At 37.9% G+C, this 13587-nt stretch overlaps 1 protein-coding gene across 1 annotated transcript in view; it reads right to left on the reverse strand.

Moving 5' to 3' along the window:
* LOC141926073 (VPS10 domain-containing receptor SorCS1-like) overlaps positions 1-13587 on the reverse strand; it is a 297323-nt gene that overhangs the window by 100185 nt on the left and 183551 nt on the right. The window contains exon 5 of the mRNA XM_074831226.1: positions 2538-2611. Coding sequence (XP_074687327.1) covers positions 2538-2611 — 74 coding nt within the window. The remainder of the gene's footprint in view (positions 1-2537; positions 2612-13587) is intronic.

Here is a 13587-nt window from a genome sequence, read left to right on the forward strand (position 1 = left end):
TTCAGGACTTTTTTCTTCACTATTCATTTCTGCTCTTAAGAACATTTGGAAGACAGTCTTCTGACTTTTCAGGTTGATTAGATTCTGCATATTTCCAAGCCAAAATGTATAATAATTAGTTTTAAAAAAACCCAAAGAAACCACAGGGCACATACATCAGCACTTGCTATAGAGATGTTGCTGTAGAAGTTTGGATTTCAACTGTACATCCGCACCCTCTTATGTCCCAGTTCCCTTTTGATTTTCTTGCATGGGGAGTCAGCAGTGGCCACACTCTGAGTGCAAAGGGTTTCACTTCTGATTCAGCACTTCAGTGCCTATTTTGCCATCAGGTATTTGGCTGCACAGAAATGGAAATGCATAGAAAAGCCTAGTGTTGCTCTCTGTGGTGCACATGTTCTCAATTACACATGCACAGCTGTTTTCTACTATGGATGGTTTTGAGGACAGACAGTGTCCATGCAATTGCAGCTAACAGTATTTTTTTTCCAAGGTCATGATGATCATAATAAATAAGTCAGAATGAGATGCAACACTGTCTCCACGAGTTGTATTATTTTTACCTTTGATAGCAGAAGTACGGTCTAGCTTACACTGAGGTGTGTTATGCAAGGGACATTTTGTTCAAGGTGAAAATACAGGCTTACAGTTTCATGTTTTGTTTATGGCTGTAGGGAATTAGATGGGTGGTTGGAACATCTTTTCAACTTACTCTTTGCCTTTGAAGCTCCAAGTCTGAGTTCTCTTATTTGTTAGGTTCTAAGAGGCCTTCAAAGTTTGAGCTCCATGGAAAGGAAGAATGATCATTTTCATCATTATTCTTATTGTGGGCATCTATCAGCTCAATTCACAATACAACAATACTCTAAGTAATGATGGGAAACTTCAAAAGGTTTGGATTGCAGTACAGGAGACAGGGATCCAGGTACAGGGACATTCTTTCCAGATCCCTGACCCTCTTCAGGGAGTACAATTTTGTTGGAGATCTCAAAGACTGCGTCCCCAGATTTCTAGGACTTTCTGCTTTTATTAGCCCAGAAAAAACAAGACATGTGTGGGGCTGTGTTTGCATCTGACATTTTGAAACCCTGTTTGGAGTCCTGTAGGAATGCAATAGGACTGATATAAATATATATGTGCCTGTCTATACAGACGCTCACATAAAACCAAGTTTGAGTTAAAAAATGGGATTTAGTTTGCAAAAGCTTCAGCTAACACAGGTTCTGAGAAAGGATTAAAAAGCAGGAGCAGCAAACAAAATCTCTGGTATATCCTTTGCAGATCAAATATAAATTCAACTTTGGAAGTAAATTTGACCTAGAGTTCTTACTTCTTTCATAAATTAAAAGAAAATATTTGACTGAACCACTCCTGAACCTTGACATGTTCAAAACCTGCAGTTTTGGCACAAACTTATAGTTTAGAAGCTACCATGGTGGTCTCATTTTAATCATCTAGTTCAGCTCCTCTTGATTTCAAGATGACTATTTTATCAAAAGCTTCTCCTTTAAAGGCCAGATTCACAGGACATGAGCCAACTTCTGCTCACAGGTATACAACAGCCTCCATAAAGAGCTGATGAGAAGTCTCACAGACTTACACCAGTGTAAGCAAAAAGAGGAGTAAGCCTAAATATAAGAACTTTGATTTAGACTATGACAACCATATTTGCAGGAAAACAGTTCAACGTCTCCTTCATTCCTCAGATTTCTTTTCCACATAAGTTGAAGTTACGATGATTACTATTGCATGACATCATGGAGGTGTTTCAGATATGTATTTTACTGCAAGCATGGTTACAGAGCTTTACACTAGATTTGCAAATCATTGCTATGAAAGCAAAAGCAAAGATATCTGCCTGCAATCAGAATCAGGAGAAAACAATCAGTACACCAGAGTCGCTGTGTAAATCTGTGATGACTAAAACTGAAGATGAGACTCAAAATACAAAGAAATTTGCAATACTGCAGAGTGATTTAAGCTCATAATGAAGAACTCTGTGTGCCTAGTTCAGTGGTCATTAATTTCCTCACTTTCAAGGACTGAAGTACGTCTAGCAGCAGTTAAAAGCACAACACCAGCCACTGGAGGATGTCGACTGTTACCCGTGGCAGAAATGCTAGTATCCTCAAAGACTCTAAGACTTCAGTCTTTGGTCCTCACTGGTAGCAGGACAAGATTAATATCTTCTTTGAATTTAGTGCAAAAGCAAACAAGCTTATGCAGAACAGAGTTACATTCCAACTCAAAATGTTCACAGGAAATTGCAGGACTCTCCCCTCCCAAATCAATGCTTTCTTCAGCCTATTCAGTATATTTCAGTTGTGCATCATCCTTAGATCAAAGGCCCCATTTTCAAGTGCTGTATAAACACATAACAGGAGGCATAATGTCCCTTTCATACCAGTTCTAAATTAATCTCAACAAATCAGCAGTGCAGATTGCATTCCATCACATTGCCTTCAAGCCCCTTTTTCAACATCTCTGCGTAATAGGAAGCTGTCTCTAGGAAACAAGGAAGTTGCTTTTGCTCTTACCAGTAGAACCTGTTTGGTGCAACTCCCTCGTGAAGAAGCAGCCATCTTCTGCCAAACTCCACTGAACTGAACAACTGGGGACAAAAACAAACAGTCACGAATCACATTAAAACACAAAGATAATAGAGAAATTAATCTGAAGAAGCCTGTATCACTTCTGAGATAGTGACTTGGACTTTTACTTCCTCCAGTCTCAGAAGGACACACCTGGGGCAGCTGAAAAGTGTCTGCGGTGCCTTTTAGTGGCAGAGGCAATACTGAGATGTGTGACATGGGACACAACTGGATTACCTGAGGGATTACTGTATGAGTACACCCATCTACCTGCCATGACTGAAAACTCATCATCTAGCTCTTTGTGGCACTTCCAGGTAATAAAATTGTGCAGTGTAAGAAGGTCACCTATTCCTTTTTAAACTTGTGGTGGACACCAAATGTACAGCATAACACAGCAGTTTGATATCCTAGCCTAGCTCTGACAACATATATATACAGTTGCCTTCCTTGATATTATGTTAGAAGATCATTCTATTTCCAGTTATCAGTAGCCATACCTAGAGAGCTTGTTCAATCTGGCATGAAAAAAATGCTCTAACATGTCCATACTCCTCATGCAGGAATAAGTTTAAATAGCACATTACTTGTACCATAGAAACCCACGATTCTCCCTTTGCTCCTGTCCTCCTGCAAACAACGTGACACCTTCTCCTAGTCCGGTTACACAAACAATATCCAAATACATCAATCATTTCAGAAAATCTTTCCATGATAAATACCAAACCGGACTGAGAAAGGTCAGCAAAAAGGCATATTACAGGTATTATAAATACTTCGACATGTCTTTGTGGAATGATATACAAATGTTACTGGTATAGAGCACCTATAAACAGCTGCTGTCCGTAAATGCTGCCATCAGGTAATTCTCAAAAGGATAGTGGAGAGAAGGATCACTTGGGCTCTGTTTTCTTTTGCTTTATTTAACTTCAAATTTATGATATGGAAGCACTGAGAGGCAGTCAGCCCTATGCATTTCTTGCAGATTCATCCTATTTCTCCTTCTTCCCTTGCTTGATAGACTTGCTCAGTCCCCTTTTCTGGCAAGGAAGATGTTGGGTCCCTTTTCTGAACTGTGATCTGCCTTTTCACGTCACCACTTTAGGGATCTTGCACAAAATTCAAGCAATCTGAATCTTTTATGTGCAAAGCTTGACAAATTTTTTTTTTTTTTGTAACAAGCAGTGGCTGTGGATTGGCACAGAAGAGAAAGATGGATGCCTATGAGAATGACTGAGAAGGAAAGAAGCTGATTTTAAAGCTTCAGGTTGATCAGAAAGATTATTTGAATATATTTTAAGAATTATGAGACTGGCATGTAAGAAACCTTGAGACCTCCTTCTTATTCTGCATTATGTTCCCAATGCAAACCCCTATATCCCTCAGCTCCCCTACTGTAAAGCCTTGGAATGACATGGAGAAATTAATTACAATAGCTTTTTGGTAAACAGCAGACTGGCATATGTTGAAATCTACTTTAAAATGTGAAAGCTAAAAATTCACCTCTTTTTCTCCTCTCCCTTTCCCTTGAAGACTGTCAAAGAAGAAAGAGGGAAGAAGGCAGAGGGGATAGAAGAAAACGAGTGCAAGAAAAGAAAAACAGTTTAGCTTTGTGGATAGAAATGTATTCACTTTTCAAACTTCAATGGTAAGTCTGTTATTTTTCCTTAAGTAGAAGATTCTAGATACCTTTTTTTTTTAATCTTTAGGAGACCTAACTATAACTAAGGAAAACTTTCATTTTTGAAAAGTAAAGAAAATATTTTGGAACATTTAACAATGACTTTTTGTAAAATGCTTTGAGGTCACCTAATCAAGAATTTTACTATTACAAGAAGAATTTTCCCCCCTTCACATTCAAAATCCATTTCTAGACCTGCTTTTATAATTGCATCAAAAATAAAAACATAGTAATGATAAGCTACTGTCAATCTATCTCTCCAATATGTTTTCCCCATCATGGCAAAGTAGTTTCTTCCATGCCAAATAATATGTGTTTGACATACAGTAACTTAAGTTTTAATAAAGTTTAGATCATCCTTTAATTAAGAACAGGGAGCAAACCAAACAACTCAGCAAACACCTCTGTGTTTCCTGACCAAGGATATATAGGATGTAAGCTTTCCAGGGACATGGATGTTCACATGGCTGAAATCATCACAGTAAATCTTGTCTTCCCCCTTTCATATCTCTCACTCTACTCCCTCTCTAGTTTCCCTGAGCACAACTTTCAGCAGGTTATTCTCCCCCTCTGAATTTGCTGGTGATAGCATCCAGAATGAATTAATTACAGCCTGCAAAACTTTCTCTGTGCTTCTGTAGCATCCTCTTCCACAGCTGCAGTGCCAGGTGGTTGAACAGCCCCAGCGCCACAGCTTCCCTCTGGCTCTTTCAGCACAACTCCTCAGCGCGGCTGTTCACCTGCTGCATCCGACAACTCCCCCAGCAGAACAGAAGCTGTGATGCTGCACAGCACCCAGGGAGCCCTGCTTTCTCTTGGTGTGTGCCCTGAATGAGACATGTGATTCAGGCAAAAAGTGGAGAAATGCAAGAGTCTGTTTCAAAGGGAGAAAATTGATATAGCAATTCCACTGTCAGGATTGGCCTCTCAAATTAGAAGCCAGTGCCCAGTGAGCAGCACCACTGAGAAGACAGTGTGTGAGAAAAGGCAACAGCTCTCAGCAGGATATATCAGCTCCCTGGGAACCCATGCCCAAAGCTCTCATTGCCTTTGGTGAGACACTTTTATAACCAGGCTTTAGAAGGTTTTTTCTCCTTTGCCATTATTTCAGCACCAATCTCAGCCTTTACTGACTCACAGCAGCACAAACAGCACTAATGTATCTTTAGCAAATAAGAAATTCCACCCCTCCCCCCAAAAAAAAGGAAAAAAACCCAACCACCTTTGTAGTGAGGATTTTTTCAGATATTCTAAGTATCATTCATTTTAGACTGAGTTTATTTAGTTGTATCTGGAAAAAAAAAATAAAATTTAGAGGCAGGTTTTTGTCAAGTATCAGTTATGATACAGATAAGATTATTTTTCACCATTTAGCAATTATAGTACTTGGATGGATATTTTTTTAAACCGAGCATCATATTTTGTTGTTATAAAAGCCCTCTCTCTCCTGGGACTTCTTGTGACAGACTCATGCATGCAGTCCCTTCAGAGATGACATTTTATTTTCTTTGGCAAGCACTGCTGTCTGATGACAATTTTCATTATTAGACTGAAATTAGATAATGTTCTTTGTTACACTTCTTTTTCAACCACAAATAGAAAAGGAACCTATTACAATTTCAATGTATGTTTTCATCTGAGGGCCAAGTAGTGATCTGACATTTCTGTTTTCACTGAGACAAAACTGTTATGAAGTACAAATCTTGTATTGATCTCTCAGATTTGACCCTTGTTCATCCAGGAAGAAGTCTCTTCTTGCTTCCTCCTCTCTTGTATATTTATTTTTCTGTGTAATACCCGAGTACTTAACAATCATTAACAGTCTTGTTTTGCTTTGTTTTGCTTTTTAAATCCTAATATTCTGTCAAGTAGAAACCTACCACCTACCTCTTTTAGATAGGAAAACAGCAATGCAAGGGAAAAGGAAAAGCTGTCCCAAGGTTACAAATACCTTCTGGGGCTGAGCAGGGATTCAAATAAACCCTCTGAACTGCAAGACAATCCCTCAGCTATATAAAGAGCCTTTTCACAACATGACACCACTATCTTCTGGAGTAGGGAAAGCTGACATCTGAAAACTGAACTTTTTTCCTTATCTACAGCAAACAATATCTGTATGCTACTCAGCCTGTCTGTTATTTGTTTCCCAACCTGTGTGAGAAGCACAAGAGTTGCTCATGTATTTCACAGTGATAGCATAAGCTTCATCTCAAAATGCTTTGGGATATCTGGGTAACAGCAGGACACAGTTGCCATGTAATCTTATCTCTCCCTTCTAACTTCCCAATCTTTCCAGCACTAATTTTAGACTTGAGGAATTTTTTTGCATTTTGGCCTATATTAATTGATAACATTTTCAATTTAAGACAGTCAAAACATTCTTAAACATATAGATTTTTTTTTGTAAAATATTGTTTGTAAAGTAAGGATAACTTTCCTATAATCTAATGAAACTGCAGAAGAAAAAATATTTTAGTAATGTTTGTAGTTAAAAAAAAGCATTTCATGAAGAGGAAGAAGCTGTGTGTATAAATTCTTAGTGAAAGTAAAATATGTAACAGAAATTAGTCAAACCTGATTGATTTATTTACTTTAGTTTGACAGTTTGCAATACAAAAAAATAACTGAATTCCAGAAAATGTAGGGAGAAAAAATGATGTTTTTCCAAAATGTTCCATGAAGAACAACTTGAATTTTATTTGACTTCACTGATCTAGACTGGAACATCAGTTCTAGAAGGGAAAGCGCATACTAAGGAAGACGAAAAAAAAGCATTTTTCTTCACTACATTCTCTACGTTTTTCTTTACTTCAGCTCTGGAAAATCTGTCCAAAGCAGAAAGCTCTCAAGATATTAACTTCATAAAAAACGTCTATTTTTTGGATGGTTCTAGATCCATTCTGCTATGCATCTTTCTTTGCCCTTCAGCCCTGTATTGCACAGAATGAACACTTGTATAGTTTTATAATCTACCTGTGTGCTAGTTCACAGCTGTAAAAGAGCTCTGGCCCCTTTCACCATTTGACTAGATCTATTTTAATCTTCCCTGGTTTGTTCATGTATTGTACCTCCTACACACCTTCCCTTCACTCAGATTTCTAAGCTCTTTAGAGTAGAAATCATCTGTTGTAGCATGTTTTTACACAACATAAAGATTGCTGGGGCTCTCAGTAGCTATTATAGATACAAGGAAATTATAAGTGCAGATGAGTGTAAGGCCAAGTTTTTCCCCATAATAGATACTTCAGTAAAAGGTTCTACTATTCAGAATGGTGGAAATCCGATTATTTTCCCATACTATTTCTAATACTTTTGGTTTTCACCCACAAAGCAGCACAGCAATCCAGGAGTTTTGTACTTTCCTCTGGAACAATGTAACTACTGTTGGAAATATTAGATAAGACACAACAATGGTTCTGCCATAAGATTTCCACATTACACTGGCTTCAAAACCAGCTTTCAATAATTTACAGGACTCAGAAAATATTTAAATACCACTGATTCCATTCTTCCCATTTTTCATCAGTCTTATGTTTTATAAGTCTCTATCACATTTGAACACCAGCATTAATATCAACAAAGCTGGTATTAACTTGTATGTTATATATATAAAAAACATATATATATATCTTATACATAGCTTATATAACTGGACTGTGAAAAAAAGGATTCAGAAGGCAATCAACTCCTTCAATAGTTCTTCCAATAGACACATCTTAGTGAGCAATATCTCTAATAAAAAAATACTTACTGTAAAGAACACAATCTTCTCACCATTTTACAAATGAAGGTTGCATATCTCCACTGAAAAACTATAGAGAAACTTTAATGTGTAATATAAAGACTCATCCTTACAAGACCTCTCCTAAAAGGACTGTGTGGGAGTCACAAGTGCTATAAATCAGCAGACCTTCACTCACTTTTATTGAGGTAAAACAAATGACACTAACTGAGGATTCATCTCTCTTTAATTCACCAGTAGTGTTATTTGGCTTGTTTTTTGGTGTTGTTTTTTTTTTTTTTTTATTAGTCTATATGCATTTTAAAAACTCCAAAACAAGTAGCTAAAATATGAGCTTTGAGGGCCTAATGTTCTCGACACATCAGACAAATTTGATTCATTCTGATGTAATCACAGATGGTATGAGATTATGACCTACAGGACCCTGCTTATCTATTTGGGTTTGACTGAATTACGAAGTTGAGATCTTGACATAAACTCACATCTTTAGGACAAACAAAATGAGCTGTTAAGAGTTTCATAAAGTATTGCACTTGGACATGCACTTGAATAAAGTTGTACTGTACATTCCCCCTAAAAACACTGGATTTTCCCTGAGAATTTCCCAGCCAAAAATCTGTCTCTTATGAGGCAGTTGAATTGTTTATTTGGCTGTTGAGCCTGACAGGTAAGAACACATGGCATCAACCAGATGCTGCTAGTAAATGCAAACTTGTCTTAAAGAGAGTAGTCCCCATTCCGCTCCAGTTTCAACAAGCTCTGTGCTCCCCAGAGCCAGTGGATAACTCTGCTACCTGTGTGCTTATCAAGCTCACCATACCAAAAACCTACACTCACAATAATCTATATATCAGTAATCTATATATCTTCCAAGAAGACAGACAAACAATTCCTCATTTAATGTCTGACTTTGAAAGAAACTTTATTGTGGTGGACACCAGGTGCCCACCAAAGCCACTCCATCAATCCTCAGCTGGACAGGGGAGAAAAAACATAACAAGGCTCGTGGATTGAGATAAGGACAGAGAGAGATCACTCACCAATTACCATCACAGGCAAAACCAGGCTCGACTTGGGGAAATCTGTTTATTACCAAATACAACATTCCAAAAGCACAGTTTAGCTTTAACTATAAACATAAGATAGTCAAACTGGATAAAGACAACTCTTTGTGAAGATGCAACAGTGTAACTTGAAATAAATGCAGGCAAGTCCTTCTTCTTATCCCCATTCATTTATACTGAATAAGTTTATTGCTGATAAATTGTACTTTATGACCACCACAGGTGTATTTGAAGAAATTCTAGCCTTCTACAAAGTTTCAGTCATTATTCTCATTGTTCATAGGGGCATTATTCAAATATTATTCAAATGTGAAAGACTATATTTAAAACTACTGTAAATCCTTCAAGAAAGCAAAGACAAATAGGAGACATCACATGGATTGCTTCAATTTGGTGATGTACTACTTGAAGTCTCTCTTGCATTTCTTTTGCTTTCTATGCAGTCTGCAGAAAAGGATGGGGTTACTGCATCAGGTAAGGATTTAAGATTGAACATGTTTATCTAGGTATATACAGTATTCCTTTATGATCTTTCAGACCCTTATGACCTTAGATTTACTTGCCGGATGAAAAGTTATCACAGTGGGAAAGAAGTTTCCACCGTGGTGCTACAGACATCTCAAACAGTAAGAATGAACAGGGACTTGGATGCACACATGTTCCTGACATGCATCCAGTGCAGCTTACTTGGGTATCAAAGTACACTATTTTTTTTAAAGAAATTGCTGCACAGGGCATTTCTTTTTCAGAGCAGTCAAAGGCTGGGAGGTATGCTGCTGTTCCCTGAATCACACTATTCTTCATTTAGAAGAGGCATGGACCAGGCTTTTCTCTTCCAAAACTGAATTTAATACAGCGGTATGTTTTGTTTAAACTAAGAATCTGAAATTGTGCCTGGTACTTCCCTCCTAGAATAGAGTATAAGACTCATGATCAAGAACACAGAAAGGGGGTGCAGGGCTGATACTCATTCACTTCGCTGATCTCTGATCTAATTGTAAGTTCTAGTATTAATATGCTTAATTATCCTTGAAGCAATAAAGTTCATAGGATACTGCATAGACTTTGAACATTTTAAGTTTCAACATTTAAGTTTGGGGTTTAATGAATGCTGATGGAAACACATCGGAGTGATAAAGCTTTCAGACACCTGCTTCATAGCCCATTCAAACACCAGTGAGGTCTGCAGCTCTGTGGCTGCTTTTCCTGATGAACCACACACTACTGTCACGTAGACTTGTTCAGTATGGTCGTAACACAGCAATTTCTTTTGTGTATGTTAATCAGATCAAAGCATCCTGGAGATGACCCTCAGCTTCCTTCCTATCTTCCAATAACTCCTCACATATTCTCAGATGTGAGCCACATCAACTGGTGTTCTGGTTTTGTGGCAGCTTGCAAGCAACTGTATTAGCATGATGTCTCCAGTGCATTCAACTCATAGGCTAAAAAAAGTGTCAGGAACACATTTTTACCATCAGATATTTAAAGGAATCTGCCTGGCACATATATTTTAAAGCCAGAAGGAATCACTAGTATCATCAGTTTGTTCTCCTCCTAACAGATGCTGCAGAATCTTTACCACTAACTCAAGCAGTAGAGAGAATTATTCAGGCCAACAACTGATAGCTGAACTAGATTGTATCATTTGGAAAGACATCCAATCTCAAGTCCAAGGGATGATGGATTTACCACTCCACTCAGTATGTGGTCCTCAAGGTTAATTCCATTCTTTGTTAAAATATACTATCTCTGTAACAGGTAACAGGGTATCCTTCACTTTCTGTTGTATTATAAATTTACTAGGTAGGTTCATAACTGTTTAAACAACTGCATTAAATCTTTGTTTAAAAACTCTATCATATTACATGAGAACAGAAAATGCTTATTACAGCAAAGTGTCAGAGTTTTCATGACAAATGCAGAGCTTTAAATTTTAAAATAAATTATTATTGTTTATCATTTGCATTATGTTAAAATCTATGGCTGCAAATGAATTTAGTTGATAGGCACTTTGCATAATAATAGACTGAAGACATGTTAGAGAGTACAGTCAAAACAAAGGGAGGCAAAGGGAGAGATGAGTCATATACAGATAAGTGAAGGGAGTTGCTCAATACCACAGAGATCAATGGCAGAACTAGTGATATGGAGTATACTTCTTTATTCCTAATCCAGTGAACTGTCCAACTCTGATGGAAAGGAAAAAAGTCTTTTTTTCCATGGAAGTAAGAAAACTGGAGTTATGCAGAGCACAAAAAATCTTGCAGAGAAGCAACAGATCTACCCATAGCTATAAGTATGCATCCAAGGATCTCAAAACAGCAAAAGAACAAGTTCTCTAGGGGTACAGAGTGCTGATGTTTATAGAGATGAATCAGCAAGGACATATTGATTTGCCTAAAGATGAGTGAGTCAGTTGTAAAGAGCACACTGATTAGTGCTTGAGTCTTTCCTTCTATATCACTGATCACACTCCTGGCCCAGAAATGCATCTTCCTCTCTGGATTGCCAGGCTGCCACTGGGCTCTGCTAGCTGATTTTTTTTCTTTTTTTATTATTTAATAGAGGAGGAAAGAATGTTAGAGATTCTTCACACTTTTAATTCCATTCTTTATTTTAAATTCTTACTCCATCACATCGTGCTTAGTGAGGTGTGTAAAAGACTGATGGGTACTCTAGGAAAGCGTATTTTATGACATAGTTTGTACACTGGCTTTTGTACACTTAAAAAAAATACACTCTGATGCCATTCTTCTTCCTACTGAGACAATGCTGAGGAACTGCCTTAGAAACATAACCACATGGAAAAATCTTAAAAATAGGAACTAGCGTTCACAAGGCCTTTGTGTGGAAGGCCCTTTCCATCCCCAGCACAAGTGCTGGTAACCCCGTGCAGAAAGTGCAACATTGCAAAGGCTGGGACAAACAACTTTAAACGTGCAAATTCCTTATTACTTTTCATCTTCAACAATATGCGTCAAAGTCTGCTGGAAAACTGGCTTGGTTGATTAGTGGTGCCCCAAATATTAACACAGAGTAGACTGTTGCAGGAGTAGTGCCACAGGGAAAGGGCGAGTTACTCACGTAGGCTAATGTTAGCTTTATGCAAACTAGCTCCCTGGTTGTGTATAGTCTGCCAAAAGAGATAGGCTTTTCCAGAGGATGATTCAAAGTGGCTAATGCTTACCACTCTAGAGAAGCTTTTTTCCTCTCCATTAATTTTAGATAGGATTAGCCTCCCTCAGCTAACATTAGCCCAAGTGAACAGTCCTCTAAATGTTGTCAGTAGTATGGAAAAAACCTCACCCCAAAATTATGTCGCTTGATGTTAACAGCATTTTTTTTTAAAAAAAAATATTATGCAATTTCTGATAAAGCACATCTGGATTTTATTCCCCTTTCTCTGGTCTATGTAGGCAGTGACTGTTACCACCAAAATTGAGAGGATGTAAACAGAAACAGTAATTTAGAAATGAACATCTGGAGGTCCCTGGTTTGACCCTTTTCCGAGCAGGGTCACCCTCAAAGTTAACTCTTAATGCAGTGAAATGAAAGGTTTTAGAATTATGAAGTGCATCCAGAATAGTCCATCACATCTTGAAGAGTGAATAATAGCTAAATCTATGGCAAATATTCTACTGTCAGACACAAGCATTACACCAAACACATGGATAGATGGGGCTGAAGGTACTTTGAAGAGTTGGCCTGTTCTCTCACACAGACAACCTGTGGCCATATGCATCCTTATCTCTGTTCTAAGTGGTTCCTCTGTCATCACTGACATAAGAACACCTTCCTCTTCCACTTGAATGCATGAGGAGTGGATCTCTTTTACTGTAGGAAACTAAAGATGACGTGTTTTGATGACAGAAGATATTGTCCCACAAGCAACAGAATCCTTATTTGCTGAACTTCAGCACTTTAGCTATGCCGCCAAAGTATCAGTCCCTAACTCATTGATCTCCAGCATGACACACACAATAAATAAATAAAGGTAGACAGATGGAATCAGATATCTGGGAAAGGCCAAAATGAAAAAAATAAGAAAAAAAAAAGGAAATGTAAACTCCTTCATTTGTAAACTCCTTCATTTGCTAGTGCTATGTTGACAGAGCTCCTTTAGTCTGGGGTGCCTTGCTTTTCAAGAGTTCATTTAGAATGAGAGAGAAGAAGCAACAACAAGAAGACCATTTTAAATCTGCTTTTTCAGCCTCTGTTGCTGCCTTTCAGTGCTCGAGTGCCTTTGCACATTTATTCCTGATCTGGGCAATTACGACCCTGCATTTCACCCATCTGACTTGTGTTTCCGAATTTCACCTGTATTTCGTCTCTTCAAATAGCTCTGTTATTCATGGCTGATTACTAACCATTCCTCTGTGCGTCTGAACCATCTGAATAGCAGAAGATGTCTCCACATGAAGTAAAGGCTCTTACATTCCACTCTCTGATTACACAGAAAACCACTTTTGAAGATTACATAGTAATACATAAGCAATACTCCCATAA

Source organism: Strix aluco, chromosome 7 (genome assembly GCF_031877795.1).
Source record: "Strix aluco isolate bStrAlu1 chromosome 7, bStrAlu1.hap1, whole genome shotgun sequence".
NCBI lineage: Eukaryota > Metazoa > Chordata > Aves > Strigiformes > Strigidae > Strix > Strix aluco.